This window comes from Semicossyphus pulcher, unplaced genomic scaffold, assembly GCF_022749685.1.
Source record: "Semicossyphus pulcher isolate SPU_LCO1_2020_fin unplaced genomic scaffold, fSemPul1.0.p SCAF_16, whole genome shotgun sequence".
In the NCBI taxonomy this organism is placed as follows: Eukaryota; Metazoa; Chordata; class Actinopteri; order Labriformes; family Labridae; genus Semicossyphus; species Semicossyphus pulcher.
In genome coordinates this window covers 15,500,227-15,525,900 of record NW_027211670.1, presented here as the reverse complement: position 1 = coordinate 15,525,900, position 25,674 = coordinate 15,500,227, and the positions used below count along the sequence as shown (strand labels likewise).

Below are 25,674 nucleotides of genomic sequence, written 5' to 3'. Positions count from 1 at the left end.
TCGTGCTGTCTGACTATGTCGTTCGTGGTTGTAAATTCTTACTATGTCAACATACCTGTCATCCTGTTTGTCATCTTACTGTGTCATTATACCTGTCGTCCTGAGGTGTCATCTTAGTGCGTCATTATACCTGTTGTCCTGATGTGTCGTCTTGCTGTGTCATTATACCTGTTGTCCTGATAGGTCGTCTTACTGTGTCATTATACATGTTGTCCTGGTTGTCATCTTACTGTGTCATTATACCTGTCGTCCTGATGTGTCATCATACCTGTCGTCCTGATGTGTCGTCTTACTACGTCATTATACCTGTTATCCTCATGTGTCGTCTCACTGCGTCATTATACCTGTCATCCTGATGTGTCGTCTTACTGCGTCATTATACCTGTTGTCCTGATAGGTCGTCTTACTGTGTCATTATACATGTTGTCCTGGTTGTCATCTTACTGTGTCATTATACCTGTCGTCCTGATGTGTCATCATACCTGTCGTCCTGATGTGTCGTCTTACTACGTCATTATACCTGTTATCCTCATGTGTCGTCTTACTGCGTCATTATACCTGTCGTCCTGGTTGTCATCTTACTGTGTCATTATACCTGTCGTCCTGATGTGTTGTCCTGATGTGTCGTCTTACTACGTCATTATACGTGTTGTCCTGGTTGTCATCTTACTGTGTCATTATACCTGTCGTCCTGATGTGTCGTCCTGATGTGTCATCTTACTGCGTCATTATACCTGTTGTCCTGATAGGTCGTCTTACTGTGTCATTATACATGTTGTCCTGGTTGTCATCTTACTGTGTCATTATACCTGTCGTCCTGATGTGTCGTCTTACTACGTCATTATACCTGTTGTCCTGATGTGTCGTCTTACTGTGTCATTATACCTGTTGTCCTGATAGGTCGTCTTACTGTGTCATTATACATGTTGTCCTGGTTGTCATCTTACTGTGTCATTATACCTGTCGTCCTGATGTGTCATCATACCTGTCGTCCTGATGTGTCGTCTTACTACGTCATTATACCTGTTATCCTCATGTGTCGTCTTACTGCGTCATTATACCTGTCGTCCTGGTTGTCATCTTACTGTGTCATTATACCTGTCGTCCTGATGTGTTGTCCTGATGTGTCGTCTTACTACGTCATTATACGTGTTGTCCTGGTTGTCATCTTACTGTGTCATTATACCTGTTGTCCTGATGTGTCGTCCTGATGTGTCGTCTTACTGCGTCATTATACCTGTCGTTCTGATGTGTCGTCTTACTATGTCATTATACCTGTCGTCCTGGTTGTCATCTTACTGTGTCATTATACCTGTCGTCCTGATGTGTCATCATACCTGTCGTCCTGATGTGTCGTCTTACTACGTCATTATACCTGTTATCCTCATGTGTCGTCTCACTGCGTCATTATACCTGTCGTCCTGATGTGTCGTCTTACTGCGTCATTATACCTGTCGTCCTGGTTGTCATCTTACTGTGTCATTATACCTGTCATCCTGATGTGTCGTCTTCCTACGTCATTATACCTGTCATCCTGGTTGTCATCTTACTGTGTCATTATACCTGTTGTCCTGGTTGCTGTCTTACTATGTCAACATACCTGTTGTCCTGATAGGTGGTCTTACTGTGTCATTATACCTGTTGTCCTGATAGGTCGTCTTACTGTGTCATTATACATGTTGTCCTGGTTGTCATCTTACTGTGTCATTATACCTGTCGTCCTGATGTGTCATCATACCTGTCGTCCTGATGTGTCGTCTTACTACGTCATTATACCTGTTATCCTCATGTGTCGTCTTACTGCGTCATTATACCTGTCGTCCTGGTTGTCATCTTACTGTGTCATTATACCTGTCGTCCTGATGTGTTGTCCTGATGTGTCGTCTTACTACGTCATTATACGTGTTGTCCTGGTTGTCATCTTACTGTGTCATTATACCTGTTGTCCTGATGTGTCGTCCTGATGTGTCGTCTTACTGCGTCATTATACCTGTCGTTCTGATGTGTCGTCTTACTATGTCATTATACCTGTCGTCCTGGTTGTCATCTTACTGTGTCATTATACCTGTCGTCCTGATGTGTCATCATACCTGTCGTCCTGATGTGTCGTCTTACTACGTCATTATACCTGTTATCCTCATGTGTCGTCTCACTGCGTCATTATACCTGTCGTCCTGATGTGTCGTCTTACTGCGTCATTATACCTGTCGTCCTGGTTGTCATCTTACTGTGTCATTATACCTGTCATCCTGATGTGTCGTCTTCCTACGTCATTATACCTGTCATCCTGGTTGTCATCTTACTGTGTCATTATACCTGTTGTCCTGGTTGCTGTCTTACTATGTCAACATACCTGTTGTCCTGATAGGTGGTCTTACTGTGTCATTATACCTGTTGTCCTGATAGGTCGTCTTACTGTGTCATTATACCTGTTGTCCTGGAGTGTCGTCTTACTGTTTCATTATATCTGTCGTCCTGTCGTGCTGTCTGACTATGTCGTTCGTGGTTGTAAATTCTTACTATGTCAACATACCTGTCATCCTGTTTGTCATCTTACTGTGTCATTATACCTGTCGTCTTGAGGTGTCATCTTAGTGCGTCATTATACCTGTTGTCCTGATGTGTCGTCTTACTGTGTCATTATACCTGTTGTCCTGATAGGTCGTCTTACTGTGTCATTATACATGTTGTCCTGATAGGTCGTCTTACTGTGTCATTATACCTGTCGTCCTGATGTGTCGTCTTACTATGTCAACATACCTGTCATCCTGTTTGTCATCTTAGTGCGTCATTATACCTGTTGTCCTGATGTGTCGTCTTACTGTGTCATTATACCTGTTGTCCTGATAGGTCGTCTTACTGTGTCATTATACCTGTTGTCCTGATAGGTCGTCTTACTGTGTCATTATATCTGTTGTCCTGGAGTGTCGTCTTACTGTTTCATTATATCTGTCGTCCTGTCGTGCTGTCTGACTATGTCGTTATACCTGTTGTGTGGTTGTAAATTCTCCTCTCTACAAGTTTGTGCATTCAATTATTGTATTTGTATAATTTTATACATTTTATACATTTTATAAAGTTATGTTATCATACATACCTATATGACAATAATGATTAAATCAGTCAATTACATATTTCCATGCTTTAATATATTTCAATTTCTTTCTTAACATGTATGCAACCTGCTGTTAATAACTGGCAAAAATTATATCAATATATACAAAAACAAAGGTTTAATAACCGGCAAAGCTTGAATTCAATCAAATTAACCTCCCTTAAATAACCTTCCTGAATAAATATGAGGGAAAGCAGCTTTTACATTTGATCTTCTGTAGATCAAAAGACTTCTATCGTCAGATATCCAATCTGTTTAGTATGAGCTGGGATGTTTCACATTGTATCGGAGAAATATATCGATGACAAGGTACCAGATTTCACGACATGATTATCGCTCCCAAAAGAAAAAACAAGTTCCACTCCAAGCATTTATCTAAGAGCCCAAGAACTTTCAGCAGCGCGGCTCTCGAAGTGGGAGTTTTTGTTTCTTATGGCTCCTCCTACCCACAGAACAGGACGACAGGTATAACGCCATACACATTTCAATGACACTGAACAGTCGTAAAGATAACTTAATGACTACAGTGTTCAAAGTTTTATGTATTAATGGATCCAATGAACTTAATCTGCAAGTACAACGTACCTCATGTTGTATTGGAGCGTGTCATTTGCAGATAACGCCCAGCACAAAGTGAGCTACAGTTACAGTCTAAGTCCAGTAGATGGAAGCAGAGCGCTGCATTTTAAAAGCCCTGAACACTCATGTCAGAGACAAGTGTTCATACTCTGTCTTTGGTTATATAAAGTGCAGTTTTAAAAACTAATCCCAAAATTTAGTAATTTCAATCAAGGTTGTCATTAAACCCCTGACTTTCCGCTCATGTATTAATAAGTTTTCAACATTTAAAACAGAAACCCAACAGATTTTCCCTGTTAAAACATCAGTCATTTAGACAGGTGTCATATTTGCTTATTATGTCAAAAGATATTCCCTAAGGTGTCATCCATTCATTATTAAATGTCTTGAGATTGAAAATCTTTAATCATGCATTATGGAACAAAGCTCCTCATTTCCTCCAACACAAAAAAACGGCACCAGTTTTCAGTAAATTAACACTTTTACTCCAAACCACATCAAAAATCCAGCATTATTTATGTCATGTCATTTGACTGAATTAAAGACTGTTTGTTGAAAGAGTTCTACAAAGAGGAAATCACAAAATTGTGATCAGGAAATTCCTTTTTTTTTTTCCTAGGGTAACATCTGCACTTTCATTCTCCCTCTGACTTCAAGGATTTGATTCCCTAAATCATTTTCTTAAAAAATATTTTGCCATTTAGCCTCGTTGGTATCACATCTGGTTCATAGTTTGTGTTTTTATCTGCCTCTGAAACAGATATTCATAAAAAACTACAAAACTTGCATCTGTTGCTTTTGATTTGATACTTCTACACGTACACAGGTATTTTTCCAAAACTGAGTTTTTCCCTTTTTCGTTTCCCCCCCAAAAAACCCCGGTCATACAAGCACGGTTATAAAAAAAATCCCAGTCCAAACGACAACGCAAAAACACAACAGAAACGCTGTCATGAGAATGCCAAACCAGCAGGTGGCGATATAACCCAGTCATGCAAAGAAGAAAAAGAATATCGCAGCCAATCGAAAAAATCGATTGCCGGAAGACTACCTGGCAGGCTGCAGTGGCGCATTGAGTATACACCTCAATATAGTGGACGAGTAACTGTACAGATATGTGTAAACATGTAAAAAGTCCTGTTAGCAAGGTTAGAAGCATAACTGTTTTTGTCACGTCCGTCATTTTGCAAGGAATGTCGTTGTCGCTGACGCTGACGCTGACTGTTCACCCCAACTACACGTATCTTTCTAAAAGTCTTCACCCTGGCTAGAGTTTCACAAAAGATCCATTGTCAGTGACCTAAAACGGTGTTTGTGTGTAGACGAAAGGCCGAAATACAGAGAAAAAGCTACGTTTTGAAAAACACCCCTGTACATGTAGACATGGACTTAGTCCACCATAGGTGAGAAAAATAACCAAAACTGTCCACAGCAAAGTCTATGGGTAATCCACAACATTAATAACTGTAAATAGTTGAGTTAAAAAATAACTATATTAACAGAATTTGGGGGCTGTGTAAAATCTAGGCAAACATAATAAAAACTACAAACATGGCTGGATACTTTCGGTAGGAGAAGTCTTCGTCCGTCACATAAAAAAGAAAAACAATATCTTATTCATCAGTGTAGTATGAGAGGGTGTTAATGACGAATCCCTGATAAAATAAGTCCTCAGAATCATTTCTACATATTTACAAACATAATAATTATTAATTATTGTTTTGTGACAGTAGAGGCCTGCACATGATGGGGCGCCTTCCCACAAAGGACAGTAAAAGTCTGTTATTTCATCCTTTATGTTTCAGCAGTGTCAGTCTTTTCCTCTGTATGTGATGTTTGTGAAGGTCGAAGTTGCTCCTTTGTAGAGAGGATTGTGTCCCTGTTGGAAAAATACACAAAAGAGAGATAAGTCGAGGTGAGTTTGACACAAATAAATGAGATCTTTAAAAGGTCATTAGGGAATTCTAGAATTATCCATGACCTCTGACCTTTTCTGAGATTTAACCTGGTTCATTTAGACACATGTATGAGCTTGAATGTGTGGCTTTTCAATTTAACTTCCATTTTTAAGAAAGCATCTAAAAACTACCATGATTCTTTGCGGTTTCAGGCCTCTGGGATTTTGGTGTTTTTTTTTCAGGCCACAAAGAGGCCTATTACCAGTAAAAGGCTAATTAGCGTTAGCTAATTTAAACCCAGCCCTTCCTCTGGCTGCCGTTTGTTCTGCTGGGAGAAACAGCATGCCACAAAAATAATAAAAAAACATCTTCAGCCAACCAGAGTGAGAGACTGCGTGTGTGGCCTTTTGTGTGTGAGTGTGTATGAAAGTGTGTGTGTGAGTGTGTGTATGAAAGTGTGTGTGTGTCAGGTTTTAAAAAGAGTCCCAGGGTGGAGGATAAAGGCATCATTACCAAAAATGTATCTTTTTTTATTTAAATCTATATAAACATTGACTGCACATTGATTTCTATGTTAGTTCTGCACAAAGAGTACATTTTTATCAAATCCTTTACGCACACGTGCCGCCATGTGCTACATTCACTGACCGTGTCCCACTTGGCACGAGCTCTTTCTTCCTCAAATTTGGCAAACTCCCGTCTGTCGTGGATGGTGACAAGCAGTTTCCAGATAAGCAGAGCCGCCAAGCCGAGGAAGAGGATGGCCCCGGCCACAGATAGAAGCACTACCAAAATGTCTGGACCCTTGGGGCAGTCTGGAAAGAAGAGGAAGAGAAGACGGAAAAGAGGCGATAAAGTGATGAGTCACGTGGGCATACAGGAGACGATAAGGCAGGAGCGTGGACAGAGGAAGTCTGAGTTCATCACGCCATTTCCTCCCCGTTTTATTCTTAACTCGCTTGGATTTTATGTTGCTTTTGCTGCTTTAGCTTTTTACATAGAGGACTGTGCTTTTTACTGTTTAAGAATAGTATATTGACACCTGTCATGCTAAAAGGCACATGTCATCAAACCCGATCCATTGGTATACAAGTTTATGTATCTGTCACATATCCATTACATTTCCGATAATGGTACACAAGATCTTATCTGTTACAGATGCTTAAAATTATATTATATGGGTTTTTGGATTGGGTATTTTTCAGGTTTCAGTCCTGTCCGTTTGTTTCAAAATAGAAATGTATGATCTTGTAGATATCCCAAATACATACGTATAACCACCTTGCACACTTGCAAGTACCATATTTTTATGCATTCATTCCAGAGGTGGTTCCTTGTGGCATGAGTAACAGGAGTTTTCTTCATGTTGTCAGATGCAGAAGAACGAGTGCAGCGTCACAGTTGTGAACAGAAATTATTGTGACTTTTAAATACCAAAGAGCAGAGGGGAGGACAGGCTGAAGTGGAAAACAGTAACCTCACACAGCCAGGCCACAAATCTCCCGACCCTCAATGCGGTTTGGAAAAAACTCCATAGGAATTTGATTTCTTTAAAGAAGACTGTGCAGAAGATGACTGACAGACTGTCTTTCAAAGAGTCGATCATTAGAGGCCCGCCTACCCCGGATTGCAATGACACATGTTGGGCTCTCTTTGGTCATTTTTCCCATCATTAGTTGTCCCAGAAAACTCCTAAATTAACCACAAAATATGTTTCTGAATAAGAGGAGCAATAGGACAGCTACAGCACATGCACAGCTGAATCACTTTTCATTTTATGCCTACAGATTGTAGTTTAAATAGCTGGAGGAAACGAGTCATCATCTCAACTCTCATTAGTCCACTGATGGTTTGGCCTCTGGTTTTCCCAGCTTAAACGATTCTTAGTGGATGTCTTCTAAACTGGAATCTTTAAAAATTTAAATGGGGACATTAAGCCCTGTGAAACTTTGAGATGGTACGTTTTCAGGTCCTTTAATGTACTATTTATCAGTGTTGTGACCAAGTCATCTTTGCTCATGTCCCAAGTAAGTCTCAAGTAATTTGGTCCAAATATTGAGTAGTTTTTCAAGTCAAGCCAAGTCACAGGTTATGTTAAGTCAAGTCAGGTCGAGTCCTCAGTTAAGGCAAGTCAAGTCCCAAGTCAAGTCATTTTTTTTCCACCACAGCACTCTTACCTGTAGTATCGGGTCTTAATAAAGAGAAAAGACAAGGTATGAGTAGCCTGTCTAATTGGCCAATTTATATAACCTGTTCAAAAGGTATGACAATGAATTGTATCTGTATTATCTTGGCACAGACGCAGCCATGATGATGGTCTGGTCTGAGACCGTATTGAGTAGTAACGAGTACGACTGATGAGGCTTCTCTTTGGGGGAAAACATCAGGTAGCTGGGGGCTTTGATGTTGCGTGTTGCCATAGCGAGGAGTTTGACTGACAGCCACTCATCCAATCATGACAATCACATACCGGGGAGCTTTTTGAGTCGTCCAATAATAATTCCCAGTTTGCGCTGCTTACATACCTGATAGTTAAACAGAAACTTGACAACATTGAATTATATGATTTTATATTGAACAGCATTCAAACTTATGAACACACGCAAGTCATCCGGGTCATCATGCCTCAAGTCAAGTCAAGTCTCAAGTCATTTATTTTTTGTCAAGTCAAGTCACAAGTCATCAAAACCGTGACTCGAGTCAACTCAAGTCCAAGTCACTAATTATCAAGTCCACATCTCTGCAATTTATAACCATGCCATTCTTTATCAGTCAACTTCTAACAATGAGTGATTGGGTCTAAAGTACAAATTTATAATTTGTGAGAGATTTTCTTTTAGTTCATCAGAATTTAGGAATACTCTTTTTGGCCACTTGAGGGCAGCAGAAACTAGCTGTAAACACAACACTAACATATTATCACCTCTAAGTTGGTATCTCAAACATGCTAGCAAATGCTTGTCTTTTGTGACATCTAGCAACATTAGCATTCTTTTGGAGTTGTGTATCTGGCCACCTCATGAATTTACGTCTAAATTTCACTCTTGTTTAAACTTTGTTTTCCCCTCTCACTGCCTTACATGACATATCTGCCTCTTTAGCTGCTAAATGCTCCAAAATGCTCATCTGCTAGCCGCTGACTTAGCCTGTGTGTTGTTTGATGCAGGGTGGCCCACAGTGAAAGTTTTTAGAACACTGCTGCCAGCTAAGGACGAATAAGTTCCAAAAGAGGTGAGAGTGAACCAAAACAGTAATGTTAAGACCGAAAAACCACAACAATTAGCTGACAGGTGCTATTAAGCTAACTGTAGAGCTAAGTTTGTGAATTCTTTGCGGATGTGTCACTACAGGCACCCTCTTTCGCTTTCTCGATGCCTTCTTATCCATTGTTGATAATAGAAATATTGGTCATAGCTGCTTTACGTATGATTGTTGCATATTTAGTAAATAAAACAGAAGTTAAAAATTGATAAGATTTGATACCATATCTTTGGAGCTAATATGGCTAAATCAATACTAAACACTATTTGTGCTTGTTCTCATGGTCACAGGAGGCATGAAGTGAAGTCTGGTAACAATTTTCTTCATTGTTGGCAAAAATGTCTTACCTTCACACTTCTAGCCACCAGTTTTAAGAGCCACCTGGTCGTACATGTGTGCTCTTATTTGTTTGCCAAGCTGGATCTCAGTATATCTAATCATATGTCTATGCATATAGGTTGTCGGGTATTTGGATAGCGTATAGCTGGGTGATGTAAAAGGGGCAACTTTTATTGCGGACATCAAAGCTTTTCTCCTCTTCCTCTCTTCTTGTACGTTACTTCCTCTATTTCCTGCTCTTTGACTGACCCTTTTGATCCCTTTAGCCACTACAAAGAAAGCTTGTAACATGTCAGGTTAATGCTACAAGCCTATTTCAGCACAATTATGATGGACTTTTAAATGAGAGAAAAACTCAGTCAACTATTTCCAACCTTTTTTCCAATCTTAACACAGCTTCATGTCTCTTATTCAAATGCTGTCTATCCCTTTCTTTTGCTTACTTAGTCTCTCCCTCTCCTGCTTTCCTCTGGAGGATCTGTAGAGTCAGCGGGTTCCAGGAGGACCTGGGCAGCTGTTTACGACCCTCTTTGACACAGCGGGATGCACCATGTTCAAGGCAAATTTTTGGTTTACTTCTCTGCTACCCAGTTGTGCCTTAATTAAACACACACATTCATTAAAGGCAGACCCAGGGACAGACTTTCTCTGCGGGCACTGCTGGTCATTAAAGCCTGTTTTACCGCCCCACACTCTTTCTTTTTGGCCACTTTACAAGCAGATGAAGGGCATGTAAGCAGGGAACTGACAGCTTATACGTGGGTGAAGAAAAAACACATGGATTTCACAAGAAGAGGACGTTTTATAGAACTAATAAGTTGATGTATTTTTGGCTTGAGATGTCACCCTTTTCTGTTCAGTGCTTGTATTTATTTTCTATCTGTCATTTTGACTTCAGTCATGTCTTCTACATATAATCCTAACTGTATTTTTTTGTTACTGTCCTTAAGGCAGCATCAATAGTTTTTTAGCCCTTTTGGGGCAGCAGAACAACCTTTAACCACAACATGACAATTACAATTGTGTAAAAATGTAACAGAAAACGTGTTAGCAAACAAGCAGGAAGCTTTAATTTGAGGTTCTGATTTTAACTCTCCTTTTCCCTCATGGTTTGGTGTTTAACTCCAGAGGGGAAATATCTAACTCTGGATTTTTTTAACTAAAAAAAACGCTCGAAAATGATGTTCATTATACCTCTTTCCCACCGAACTTGCGTTGATGTGGATTTTTCAGATGCAGGAAGACCCGCTTATAGATGCCGATTGTATCTTTTCCCATTGCCAGCGAAGTATACTCCCGTCGGTCTCTTTTCTGCTGCGTCACCGTTTGACGTCACAAACGCACCGGAGACAGGGTTAGTAACATGAAGATGTTACGGTGGTAAGGTTTTTATTGTATCTATTACTCATTCAGTCTGTGTATCAAACTCGGTGCTGACAAATATGGAACAACGTTCGAGCGCTGCTCGGACGGAGACGGGCGGAATTTGTAGCTGAGATGACGAGGAGTCGCAGAAGTTACCGACGGAGCATAGCATCGCGCCAGAAAGGGGGTGGAGATTAGCGTGTTGACACGGGTTTTGTGTTCCCATCAATGCCGATCGGAACCGAGGCGATAATTACCCGGGTCTACTGCAGAGTCATTGACCCGGGTCTTAATGCCGATTGTAGCCTTTCCCACTAAGCAAAAAAGCCAGATGTTAGCGGGTTTTTTGACCAGTGGGAAAAGGGCTTTAGAGATTTAAAAGAAAGCATTATTTATCACATTATAAATAGGTATTGTGAAATTGTGAAAGTCTATGTCATTGATTAGCACTGTTTTTTTTAACCTTTATTTAACCAGGCAAGTCATTAAGAACTAATTCTTGTTAAGTTAAGTACGCATGGAGGATGGATCTCTCTTACCTGGCTCTTTGACGACAAACAATATGGACTTTCCACTGGAGTCCTCGTAGTATTGGAATCGCTCCAGGCAGTCGTCTTCGTCCTTGTAAGTGCAGTTCACAGCATTTGTGTCATGGAGCACTGCATGAAGAGAAAACGGTTCTTAAGTTAGTCAAGAGGTATTGCCCTTGTTTTTGGTGTGACAGATGCCTCATCATCTCTAGCAAGCAGCACATGGGCTTTTTAGTCATGTTTGTGAGATGTAAACTGAGTTTTGTTGCTGTATAAGCATCTCTTGAAGTCCATGAAGCAACTGTCATTTATTTTATAAACTCACTTTGATAGTCAGATAATTTCACTCACATTATCAGCTAAGAAGCATGTTTGTTAAATAACTTTTGTTTATTTTTACATTTTAAGTTGTAACTAATAGTTATCAATAGTGAATCAATTATTAATTTCTACTGCATAGATGAGTTATAAGACATGAGCAACAACTTTTCTAGTTGCCAGGGTATGAAAAACATCTCTGGTTGGAGTTTATCACCCTGAAGCATGATGCAATTCTCTGTAAACTTTTTATGTACTTACATAACATTTCAAATTTTTCCTATACAAATGAAAATTTGTATTTATACACAATACAACACACTCAGTGATTTTCTGTTGCAATCTTACTTGGTCTGGTGTGACCAAAAAGTTAGTAGCAAAAGTTAGCTAACAACCTGGCAACCCAAAACTTTTCAATTACCTTTAACAGTAAGTTTGTTAAGTATTAGTAGCATGAATAAAAAAAATGTACTCAACCATAAGTAATGCCTTTCACTACTAATTACTACTACTAGTTATTTCCTGTTTGGGGTCAGCAGCGTCTCACCTAATTCATCCACCAGCACAATTTCATCCTTGCAGATGCGAGAACAGGTGTTGTCCTCAAACAGCCTGCCCCTCTTGAAGTGCTTACACTCCACACACTCCCTTTAAGAAGAAAAACACACATCAGGCCATCACATTTCATATAGCTTTCCTCACACTGAATATGACAATTCTGTGTGTGGTCTCACTTCTTCATGGTGCAAGCGTCAGGGCAGGTAGGGCATTTGTCACATGTGGCCCCATAGGCACCGGGCTGCGTGCACTCACAGACCCCGCACACACACTGGCCCCTCCCGCTGCACAGCAGACCCAGGGTGGACATACAGGTGTCAGTGCGTCTGGAGCAGTTACAGTTCTCGCCCTGCCAGTCTGGTGCACACTGGCAGAAGCCGCAGTTACAGACGCCATGGCCTGGTAGTGAAGGAGAGACAGAGGAGGGGAGAAAACAACCATTTAAAATATAAACACATTTCAGGAGGGGTTTTTTGTAGTGAAAACAAAATATCTGTGGCGTTGTAGAGGTTTATCATAGCCACTGTAACTTTGTTTACTGGTTTACATTTCATCAAACTTAAGGGTGGTATAAGGAGAAAAAAAAGCAAAAGAGGAGGCGAATAAACAATAAAAGAGAGGAGGACAATGTGACCAAGTGAAATGTTGTGTAGGGTGTGGTAGGAGTTGGGAAACAAGGGGAAGGCTACAAATGCTTAGTAGTGGTCACTATGACTAATTTCAAATGTTGTGGATCATTTCTAATAAAGCGTCTAAAAAGGATAAGCTAATATTAGTTCATATGTGCTTATTTATAACCTTGACATAAAGTTTCCTGTTTTATTTCTTACTAAAATAGCCTGGTTGTAGCTAGTCCTTATTCCACACTATCCATCCATCATCATATATTTTCAGTTTTAGCTTGTTCCAACTCTAAATATTAAATTTATATTGACAAGACATGTTTTCATGAGTCTATCATTAACATAAAAATGGACATATGCAGCATACACATTTTCCTTGTGTTTTCTTTGGAAATTTTGGGAACTCCACGAGAATTTAAAACAAAGTTCTGTGGGTTAGATCAAAGTTCGGTCAGTCAGCATGAGCTTGTAATTTCTTGCTGCTGCTTGTTAAGTGGTTATGAGTGTATTTACCACAAGTCCCTGTCTAGCTTTTGTGTATTTTCCTGTTGTGATGACGTGTTTTAACAGGGATGTTTAAGAAATTGCATGCTAGCTGGAGGAATATCTACCACTTTGCTTTGTCTTTGTACCCAGATATTCAGCAAACATGCTAGCTAAAAAAAAGCACTACACATGTAGGCCTACTGTGTAATGCTAGCTTGTTTTAGTTACAAGCTAACGTAGCTAAAACAAGCTTAGCGTTGGCATCCACTCCAAATGTTACAAGAACAATTTTTCAATATGAAAATGAGTGTTATGTCTTGCTAAGATATTTTTTCTGTTGTTTAAGTATGGAAAAGTTGACACTTGAGTCCAAACACTGGAAAACAGAAGCTTTCAGTCATGTTTCTTCAACTGTTAATAGACAGAAAACCCACTTTGCTTTGTCTTTACCCTTAGATATTCAGCAAACATGCTAGCTAAAACATGCTAGCTAAAACAAGCTAGCGTTACAAAGTATATGTGTACTGCTAGCTTGTTTTAATTACAAGCTAACGTAGCTAAAACAAGCTACCGTTTTCATCCACTCAAAATGAAGAAGAACAATTTTTCAATATGAAAATGAGTGTTATGTCTTGCTATGATATTTTTTCTGTTTCTAAGTATGGAACAGTTGACACTTGAGTCCACACACTGGAAAACAGAAGTTGTAAGTCATGTTTCTTCAACAGTTAAGAGACAGAAAACCCATCTCATTGTGTTCATGTGGTGTCTGGGGAGCGTTTATTTTTGGATGCATGATTCAGTGTGTGTGTGCGTGTGGGGTGTGTTTGCGTGTGTGTGTGTAATTTTAAGCTCCTTTGTTTGTTGTTATTCCATGTATCTGTGTGTGATGTTTGTATGTGCATGCCAATATAAAAAGTGTGACAATGAAGAAAACATTGTGGCCAATCTCCCACAAAACAATGCCCTGCTAAACAATAAGAAGCTGCCTGGAAGTAGTCTGACTGAATAAAGGATGAACCATGACCAAACTGTCATTACCACTGACCACAGGACCGCTGACTTTTAATTACACTCCTCTTTGGGGGAAGAAAATAGACTATAGTCCTCCCTCTGAACAAGGTATTTCTAGACAAAAGCAGACCATGTTTTACACACACAAGCACACAGAACATTTGTAGTTCTCTTCTACTTGGCCCTTTTCTGACCAAACATGGGTTTATTTTTAGCCTCATTACACCACACGAGCCAATATGTAAGCAGAAAGGTATTTTCATGTTAATCTATGGGCTCTGGGGAATACAGGAAAACATTTCTTTGTGAGAGGAGCAGAGGGGGGTTGAGTGATATATGAGATTTTTTGGTATGATGAAGCTTGAAGCAGGACAGCATTCTGTGCCAAAATCTTGCTTTATGCAATTAACAGTGCCGAATTAAAATATTCCCAGAGGCAACTCAATACCAGTTCATGTTTTAATGACTAATACAAAATTAAGCAGAGCACAAGTGACGATACTCTACTCGTACCTTTATGTACGAATAGACAATGCTAAGTGTTAGCTTAGCTAGCATTATCGTAAGCACAGGGAACCAGCTAGCCTTGGTCTCTCAGAAGTTTTCTTTCTTTTTCTTTTTCATTGTAGATTGGCATAGATGATAAAACATGTTACATGTTAAAGAGTAAGCTTGAGAGGTATGCAGTTGTATTTGTGATCTTTCACTATGCTAGCCATTTTCCAGTGCTTCAAGTCTTTAGGCAGAGCTAAGATACGGTAAGCTAGCTCCGTACTTTTGCTACATCTGAGTGGGAACAAAGGGAAAATCTTGCATTATTACTACTTAGGAAGGTTCAAACATTAGTAAAATGAAGTGGCACAAGTGATGAGACCACTCTCATGTCTGTCCTTTATGTACGAATAGACAAAGCGAAGTGGTAGCTTAGCTAGCATTTTAGGAAGCACAGGGAAACAGCTAGCCTTGTTCTCTCAGAAGTTGTTCTTACACTTCTTTTTGATTATAGATTGACATAGATAATAAACATGTTAAACAGTAAGCTTGAGAAGTGTGAGCAGGTGTATTTGTGATCTCTCACGATGCCATTTCCCAGTGCTTCAAGTCTTTAGGCAAAGCTAAAAATACAGTAAGCTAGCTCCGTACTTGTGCTACAACCAGGCAAAGTCAGGAACAAAGGAAGAATTTCACATAACAACGGAGGGTTCAAACATTATTCCAAGTTATTTACCGCTCTGCTAGTCGATGGTCCAGATAGGACTAAACAGTTATAGCACCTTTAAAATAGTTAGTTTTAACATGTAAAGATTAACTGCCAGTTATGGTGTATGTATATTTGTTGCTGAATCAAATAAAGACAAGAAATCCTCCTGATGTTTGGCTACAGTGGACTTGATTATTTCTAAAAAAAACAGTGTACCTCCATTGTTGAAATAATTTCTTGTAAGAATGTAATATGACTTATGTCATAAGGCAAATTAAGGCAAATAATTAATTAGAAGAAGACTGACAGCATTTGTTTAGGGTCTAACGCCTATGAACACCCTCAGGGTAACGTTTTTTCTTGTTTTCGCTTGATGACACGCTGTCTCTTTTAGCCCTCTCCTTCAGAGTTTAAGCTCTTAACAATCACCAAACACAAACTCATTCCCAGTGTTCAAAAACCACAACCGCAACAGAGAAACTTTCAGAGAATGGATAGTCCCCCCTGACCGGAGAAAGCTTCCGTCTATTTTGTAAAATCCTTCTTTGTGCACGAATCGTGTTGAACTCTGTGGTACAAAAGCTCGGCCTCGCTGATGAAACATACAACCTGAGCTTACAGTAACATGCATGGACACATCGCACCGTATGTTTATTGTGAATGGAGCCCATGTCCTGGGCAGAGGGGAAGGTTGTTATTGTATGTAATACTTCCCAGATGTGGTGGGTGGCAAGTCAGTGTGGTGCGGGGGACCGCAAACCCCGATGGCAAGGAGACATACATTCTCTGAAACTCTACCACAATGTTTAAGACAGTCCTGTGAACATTTTAATCTCATCTTTCATCTTTCAGTTGAAGCCATATTGTTTGGTGGGTGATATGAAAATAATGTATAAGGAATAGTTTGAGAAATGCGCCACAGATAAGCTCAGCTTAGCTTAGCATTAAAATGGAAAATGGGGAAACAGCTACAGTATGTGTGGGATTCTTGGCTGGGTGCAGTACTTCTTTAAATCTCCTGTTTGCCTAGCTGATAACCTTACAATGGTGATAAGGACTCCAGGAAATCACTGCACCCGGCCAAAATAATATATAACCCTCCAAAAGACCACAATGTTTCATTGTTACATTACATTTTTTTGTGCAGATAAAAAAACAAGATATATCTTGTAAATTAGTGAGCTTTCAATCTCGGATCCCATCGGCTATAGTCTGACGACGATATAGCCTCTGAGGACAACGGTGAACATGCTGGCCGGCTAGCGATAAACGAACAAACAAAGAATTGTTATTTACTTTAATTAACATGTCTCACCTTTGCCAAAAATTTGAACATCATGATGCAGATTTTTAAAAATTAAAAGTGCAAGCTTTGTCAGGTCTGTCCTCAAGAGGAGAAGAAAACTTTTAAAATGCTCGTTTTTTGAACGGAGGTCGGATCGATCTGATGCATTTGAGGAAGTCGGGAAATCTGAACGCTAAACGGCTTTGGTGACACAGCGTCAGCAAATTTATCTCAAGTAGAATTTTAAATCTAGAACGGATTGTTACCCGTTAGCATGCAGATGTCTGTTTATAGAGATTAATAAGAAGGTTGTTGTTGTCAGATGACGCTGATGGGAGCCGGGATGGCATTATGGCAGATCACGCTCTGCCTGCTTTTGCTCTCCACACTGTTTTTCCTGCATACGCCGCAGCCTGCTGATATGTGATTGGGCAATATTACTCAGACTACAAGCGTAGTACACACTCCGAAAATGATGAACATATGTCATCACTACACAAAAATCGCAATCTATCGATAGCTATTAGTAGCTCATTTATTATTCTAAAGCAACTGACTTCTAAGTTGTCATTCAGTCCAACTTTTCCATCTTAAGAGGACAAGTACTTTCTTATTTAAGCCAATAAGCTCTTACCTGAGCACAGTTCCCCCTTATAGCGCAGGCAGTTGAAGTCGTCACACTCACACAGCTTTCCCCACACCTTTCCAAAGTCGCTGCTGTGGCACACACACTGGCCGCACACGCAGTCTCCCCGACCGCTGCAGATGGCAGACTGAGGTCCTCCGGAGCCTGCGGGTCCACTGCAGCGGTCTTGCTCTGAGGGGTTATAATCCCCCTCTGCACACTCGCAGTGCGGCCCCAAGCGACCCGGGTGGCACAGGCAGATGCCACACTCGTAGGTGCCGTTGCCTTGATTACATTTGGGGCTATTGGGCTGGGCTTTGTTCTGACACTTGCAGTCGCACTCGAAGGTGACGGTGATGGAGAGGGAGTCCTTAAAGCCCACAGGTTTGATGATGAAAGTTTTCTTCTTTTGTTTGGGGCAACCGCGAGCTCTGGCTTCCACACTGAAAGAGACCTGAGAGGAAATCCAAATGGTAAGATTTTATATATTAACATATTTGGTTAAAACACGTTTAGCATTTGATAGCCTCTCAAAGTGTCTAATCGCTATAAGATATGACACAGGGAATGCCTCCATGTGTGTTTAATAAAGGTAATTGTTCATTCAGCATTACATCTTTGTCTGGTAAATGTCCAAAAGTGGGCAGTTACCACATCTGGAGAGAGAGCCATATATGGTGAAAATAAAGGGAGCCGAGGCAGAGAGAAATAAATGTGTGGAGGCCAAAAAATGTCACCTGGAGTGAGGAGAGAGTGGGGAAACAGAGCCAAAGAAGCCGTGATAAAGAAAAAATGCAAAATTAAAAAAAAGAATAGAGCGCGATTTAGGCTGACAATTTGCTCTAAATGAAGCTGGCAGAAGGAGAACAGAAAGAACAGAACTGATCCACTTTTTTCCATCATCTGCTCTTTGACATCACGAGGGAAACATGTAGAGAGCAACAAGGAGGGAAATGGAAAGAGACCAAAAAATGTGCCAAATGGGACTGACTAACATGTTATTTTTTGCAACTAAGCCTAGATTATGACCTCTAATCTTTGATATAATTAGTCCTCAGAGATAGGTCATGTCGGCTGAGGGTGACAGAGCTGTTGTGTGCCCTTGAAACTCTTTTTCTTAAAACAAACACTGTATCTGCTTAATGAGAAGCCATTATTGCCATAATTGCCTTGTTACATACGGTATATCTTTGAAAAGGCCTTAAAGGTCTCTCCAAGTGTGAGGATGACAATATAAACTGTACAACAATACTTGTTTGGAGTTCTGAGACTCCTTTGACAAGTATAATACAGACGTTTATTTTCATTCTTCTCAGTGGCAACGATTTAAATTGAAGCCATATTGCAGGGATTCTGCTATGGCAAGTCCTATGGATATAGGATTGAAGTTATAATCGTTTATTACATGGTTTGTGTTAAAAGTGGGGTATTATGCTAATTTCAGTTTTATATTTTACTCTGTGATACCTGTGGAGTAGCTTAGCATAATTTACAGTTAAAGAAACTCATCATTTTTCTCACACTGGTGCTCTGTACAGGCCCTCATACAGCCTGAAACGACTCAGTCAGCTCTGTCCCTTTAAGAAACCCTGCCCCTACAGCCCACTTTCTTCTGAGACTGCACTTTATGATGTCACAAAGTGCAGCGTGTAGAAAAAAACTGTGTGAAACCTGGCGTTCACAGCAGCCTGCAGACTGAGCTGAGAAGCCTGGGGATTACTCTAACATACTTTTACCTACAGATTTGAAACTTCACCCACGTTTAGTCCGGACATCCAACATTGAAACATTATATATATGTCTTAAAATATGAAATAGTATAATACCCCCTCTTTAAATACTTGATTCTGATTGGATAGGTCTGCTACTTCTAGATAGCAGACCGTTGCTATGAAGAAGAGACCGTTGCTAGGGATGCTGCTCTAATCAAACAATCTGGATCATAGCAATCCGCCGTTCTGTTTATCGAAGGAAAAAACAGAAAAGAGACAAAACAGCAGAGAGAAAGCAATAAAGGTTAAAAGACACAAAAACTGTAGGCTTGTTTAAAGACGGTGAATGGAAAAGAATATGTCACCAGACTCTGACAGTGACGAGACAGGGAACCTCAATCAGGCGCTGCAATGATACACTATCCTCTAGAAATAAAGAGGGGACAGTGACTGACCGTGTCTCCTATCTTGAGGCCAGAGCAGGATTTGAGGCCAGGGATGACTTCCCCGTTCAGACAGGTGGCGTTGAAGGACAAGGACAGCTCCTCCGGGACGTCTTGAAGCTCCAGCTCCACCTTGGAACGGATTTTCTGGCAACACAGACGGAGAAAAACAGGCACGTGGGAGGATGAGTGCACAGACCTGCATTATGAGGCCCAAATGTTCAAAGCCAAATCAAGTTCTGAGGTTAAAACTGCTCACATTAAAACTTAAATGCAAAGGATGAAATAATTTTTTCATAATTCATTTTTTTTGTTTTTGTGGGTGTACAAACATACATGTGCACACATTAACACGCAAGCTTGTATGCACGTCTGCACATGCGTCACAAAGTCACAGCCACAGTGTTAAAGCCACATTTGATGTTCACCTGCTCTCTGCACTTTAAACCCAAATAAACCCAGAGCCAGGACTCTGCTACATTTGGTCAACATCACACTTCGGCCACTGTGGAATTTCTGCTGAGACTTTGGCTCGACCGTGTGCATGACTCAGACACTGTGGGTGTGCATCAGCAAACACATGTCATCCACTGAAACACTGTCTAGTCGGAGGTGTGTGTGTGTTTGTGTGTAACACTTACAGTGTAGGCCTTCAGTATGAGCTGAATTACATTGCCCGAGTCGTTGGAGAGTATTCCTACTGTGGTGCCGGGGATCAGCTCACTGTAGTTCTACGAGACAGAAAGACACACAGACAAGGAACTATTTTTAATAACTAATACATTATTAGTGACTATTATGTATAAAATACCCCCCGATACTTGCCACAAAATTGAGAAGCATTGTTAAAATGTTACATAAAACCTGTTTATGTTACAAATGATTACTTTGCTGATGTGAAAGAGTTAAGTTAAGTTATAACGGGACAGTTTGATTTTTCAGCCTTTTTGAGTTGACATTTTAATAGTTAATAAACTACTAAACCACATACTACACAATGAGTTCCAGAGGATTGTTATTTACACTATACAGCATTTTATAACAATAAAAACCTTTGAATCAGGGGCTATGTACATTGAAAAGGATATCTGGCAGAAAAGGCAGAACAAGTACAAGTAAAGCTTATGGCAGTCACACTCACTGTTGTGTCACACTGGTTTTATTGGTTTAATGATGTGAGATAGGTGTGAAAGTTGTACCAAACACTGCGGGAGAAAACACCCTAAAAAAGCCCTATTATGTCACACTCTAACTCCTTCCTGCCCAATTTTCTTACATTCTTTTAATAGCAATATTTAATATAAATCCCTCTATAATTCATGTGAGTAGTACCCATACAAGTTAAAGTTTCCAGTTTTGGAATGTCTGAGTTTGTATCCTGCTGTGTCTTAACAGCGTGAAGTACTGGTTGATTTTAAGTTTTTCCAGTCTTCCAACGCAGGATCCAAGAATCTCTGTTTATAACCAGTGAGGTTTGGAGGATGTAAAACGATTCAGTGTGTTCAAGATGTGATGAATAATGACTGCGATTTGTCATCAGTTTCTTTTTCAAAATAAAAGCTGCCGACCTGGTACAGAGGAAAAACAGGGTTGGTGACGGCGAAGATGAGGTTGATGTTGTTCTCGGACATCTTCTCTGTGATCAGAGCCAGAGATGGGTAATCCTGTGGGGACAAAGGGCGCCATGGTTACCGCATGTACACATAAACACTGACATCCTCCTGTTATACTTCTGCATATTCAAACAAAGTCTTCCATTCTCTTTGTTTCTCTCTTTACTTTTCGTGCATCAAACACACACTTACAGTATGCACTAACCATGGTGGTGGACATGTTGTACATGTTGTCAGAGTTGAGGTGGCACTTCCCATCGTGGGGCCGCACGATACCAGACAGACGACCATCCAGAGCCACGTGAGTCTTAGCGTCCGAGGTGAAGATCAGAAGGTGGGATGCACCGGGCCGCCAACCAATCTGCTCCTAGTTCCCATCAAACCATGTAGAAAAGAAAGTAGAAACAATTTATTTACAGCTTTTGATTGAGGCTGAGATCAATACAAGTCCATTTTTATTTTAATATCCGGTGTGGTGGATTCTTTAACTCAAGCAGCAAATCCCCTCTGCTTAACTTTTTATTATGGTCGACTTAAAATCTACTTCTTGTTCTTCTCTAAATCCTGAAATACCTGAGTGTGTACGTGTATAAACAAGATTGTAAACAAAATCAGGGTTATGTGTATGAGTATATGTACGCACATTGCACACAGCAGCCTGGATGATGGCATCAAAGCCTCCCTCAGGGGCATCACGGTTTCTGGAGACCATCTGCTTCTTCACCTCCTCAGTGAAGCGGCCCACCTCCTCCGTCAGGGACAGAACGTGTTTGTAGCCAAACTGGGGGAGGCAGGTGGTGTTGATGCTGTCAATGAAACAGAGATTACATTATTTTGATCATCCATTTATGCACAAATGTATGACCTCATCAAATGATAAAAAGCTTATTTTAGCTGTATGTATTGTCAAGTTTTGTTGTGTAGCCTAGTTATTTTGGCTATTTTGAGTTAGCCCTTTAACTGTAATTATAAGACCTAATACATTAAATCCCAGTTGAATCCTAGCTCAAATGTTGACCCGACCTCGTCATCAGTATTTTACTGGTTTGTTGTTATTAGGAACAATACTGAGAGTTAACAGTCATGCTAGCTGCTCTGTGATGCTGTTAATCATAGTGGTGCTTCAAACTATATGCTAACGTTGGCATGCTAACATGCTAACAATGACAACAGTAACATGCTGATGTTAGGAATAGTGTTTACAGAATTCATCATCTCTAGCTAGTGTGTTAGCATGCTAACATTTGCTTATTAGCACCCAACGCACATCTCATTTATTAGAATTTTTTCATAAATCAAAGTATTGGACACAATCAAAGTTGACCTAAAAACTGCGCTAGCTTCTTCTAAAAAAGCTGCCAGTTTCCCAAAGATTTACGTTAGCTTTAAAAAAGTCTCTCTCTCCATTGTACCCCTCTTTCCCTCTCTAATATACAACACTGAACCAAAATTCTCCGCTTGTCTTATCTTTCATCCAAACATTCCTGGAGGCTGGATCTCGGCAGAGAAAATAAATGACCCCAAGAGACCATAAACAACCAAATCACCCTTACAGGAACCTTTGGGTGGAGCTATGGCGGTTAGCATTGGGACACTCTTAACCTCTGTGTAGATTACCTGCAGCTGATTCAGAGCAGCTGACCAAGCTCTACGGAGCCACAGTAAGCCTTTAACAAGTGCTGTGACTCTGAGCCGGCATGAGTTTTTACTGTGCTACGCTGTGTTTAAAGATGTCCTCACAAAATGACGTCATCTGCATAATGACGCTACTTCCCACAAACAGACATAAACAAGTAGTCAAGTGAAATCAACACCACAAGGTAGGCCCACGTATTAGGAATTAAAACACTGTAAAAATGTAAGATTGCAGACACTAAAATAAAGTTTCCACTGCTAACAGATCTGGTTTCAGTTTAGCTGCCTCTGAACAGACAAGGAGGCTGGTTCAGGAGGCTAATTCTGCAGTTTTTGAGTTAATTACGTGTGGCCAGCATATTTTGCTAAAGGAATAGTTCCACATTCATAGAAATAGATTTACCCGCTTACCATGAAGCAGATGAGAAGTTTAATACCTCTTTTATATTTGTATGTACAGCCAAGAGACAGTTAGCTTATTAGCAGTTAGACAGTAAACATGTGGTTACAGCTAGCATATCGTTCATCAATTAACTGTTTAACAAAACTGTAAGAGAAAAGCATCAATCCACAAGGACAGAAATCCTGTATGAAGCCCTTTTCCAGCCAGTGAAACTCTTTCTTTTACCTGTAACAAGGGTTCTTCACAGCCTCTTTGGGGGAGATGTACATGTAAGGCGAGAGCGGCTTGTCCACAAAAGCCCCAAAGCCCATGCGGAGGTTGCTGGTGGTGCGGTTCATGGCTTCAGCCAGACCTTTACCCAGCGTCCTCAGGCGGAAGAGGTCATCGTTCATGGAGTAGGAGAGGTCCATGAGGTAGTAGAGATCCACCGGGTAGTCTTCCACCTGACGCACCTTCACTGTGAAGCGCTTTGCATCATCTAAGTAGACACAGAAATGTATGTAACAACAAAACTATTGTATGTGACTTCCTTTTATATCACACACAATCTTTCTCTTTTCATATGCTATTCACTCATGTAGAAACCACAAACCCAGACTGTAAACCCTACCTGGCCTGAGGGTGATGCTCAACCTCTGGGGCTTAATCTGGGTCACATCCTGCGTGGCCCCCGCTGCCTTGTTGCTAAGGGGCCGGTCCTCGATCACCTGCAGTTTGCTGTTTGGAGACTCCAGAGCTGAACATCCTGCTGCCACCAGATTACTCTTGAGATTACAGCGGGATGAACCGGCTACCCCCTGCCCGAAGTCCTGACAGAAAAAACAGAACATTTTATACTTTGACACAAATTTGAATGTACACGGTTTGTTAAAAATGTAATCAAAATGTTGTTTATTTACTGTGTTCCCATCTGTGATAAAGCTGTGTTGAGAAAGAGGCCATATTGGATTCATTTGGAGGCAGAAATGTCCCAGAACATTGTGCTTTCTATTAAAATATCTCCTGGAATGTCATCTCTTTAACAAACTCTGGACTTGCTTGCAAATTCCAGTTTAAAGTTAAAAGTCCATCCTGTCTGAATAGTTTAACCAACGTTCCTGAACATGAAGAACAAGTGTACTCAAGTCATCCTGAGAAAATTTAACACTTGAGTGTAAGGTGGGGTGCGTTGACTCCCAGAGTTTTACAACATTAAATCATTGCACTCATTAGTGTGAAGCAGAAAATATGACTACATCATTACAGTCACACAAGTTCAGTCACTGTGTCAGGAACCCAACCCAGATTTTACTTTGAAAAAGCTGCTTTAATTTCCACCTGAACCTGTTTGATTTTGAAGATCTACATGCATTCTTTTCAGCCAGATTACTTCTCTGATGAGGAGATCTGTAACACCCTGCACCATCCCGGTTTGACAAAGCTCATTGCTTAAATGAAGCGAAGTGGAAAAGGAACCCACCTCCTGGAGGCACCACGCGCAGCTGGGGTGAACAGCCAGACACTGCTTACATGTGCTGGCCCCCCTGGAGGTGCAGACGTTTGAACCTGTAACAAGACGGAGAGTTATTTCTCCACAAGTACAGTGATTTCCCATGCAGTATGTCGGATAAAATATAGGCAATATGTGTTGTATCTAGCTGAAAAAATATTCTCATATTATCTTGTGTTTAATTTCAAAATAAAAACTTTTGGCAGAATAGGCAGATCAAAGAGAACACGTTGAACATGCGTAACTTAAAAACTAAATTAAATCACTAAAACTGCAAAATATGAAATTTTGGCCTAATGAAACAATCTAAGAAGTTTTCTGGTCGTAAGTTTTTATTTTGTACACATGATGCAGTATTCCTCAAATTTAAGTAATCACCCTGAACTGGTTATGTTAGCAAAAAACAGTTTTCCTCTGCAAAATGTTCTTAGCTACAGGGGCAGAACATGACAAAAGATGAAAATAGTAGTATTGTAACTTACTGTAAACTCTTGTTATTCCAATAAAGATCATAATCCATGCTATCCTTGTGGCCGGGTGAGCACCCATCCTGGTGCGGCTCTCTGTGAGGACGGAGCCTGCTAACGAGCTCTGCTGATGTAGCTCCAAGTAGAAAAGAGCAAGAAAAAAAACGTTCTTCTCTTTCTTCTGCAATGGACACAACTCCAAATAGAGTCAAATGTCTTAAAGCCACCCCTCTACTCCGCATCCACAGCCCTCATTATCATACTATTACATGAAGAGGGCGGGAAGAGTGCATCCAAAGTGAGTTAGGAGCTTTTATTTTGGTGGGTCTGTTTTTGCGCGAGTATGTTTAACTGTATGTCGCGAGGGAAATTGTATAATATTCAAATAACCTCTCATAGACAATATGAATATAAGCACCTAAATATTAAAAACATTTATCAATTTAAATTTGCAGGCTTTTATTGTGATATGCAAATGCGCAATTGGCTTAATATGAAGAGAGCGTTGACTTCAATCGAGTCTGTAGGAGGTTTGATATGCGTCTATGGTTTGCATTAGTATAAACTGCCCCCTAGTGGACATAACCTGTAAGAACGAGCGTCAAGCCCTCCTGTGCTGTTTGCTCCACTATAAATTCAATATCAATATCAAATCAGGTTGATCTCATTAAATACACATCAGGTCGTGTGTACGAAAATGAGGAGCTGTTTGACT

The 25,674-nt window shown here is 40.4% G+C and overlaps 1 protein-coding gene across 1 annotated transcript; it reads right to left on the bottom strand.

Moving 5' to 3' along the window:
* Positions 1–4,725: 4,725 nt before the first annotated feature.
* LOC138593509 (integrin beta-3-like) lies at positions 4,726–25,201 on the bottom strand. The gene is given in 17 exon segments (XM_069664544.1): positions 4,726–5,573; positions 6,241–6,407; positions 11,097–11,216; positions 11,953–12,053; positions 12,140–12,362; positions 17,207–17,651; positions 19,365–19,499; positions 19,994–20,083; positions 20,921–21,016; positions 21,171–21,332; positions 21,609–21,771; positions 23,229–23,481; positions 23,614–23,812; positions 24,463–24,548; positions 24,975–25,049; positions 25,052–25,133; positions 25,136–25,201. Coding segments are annotated over 17 exon segments (2,532 nt in total). The 3' UTR covers positions 4,726–5,504.
* Positions 25,202–25,674: the final 473 nt, after the last annotated feature.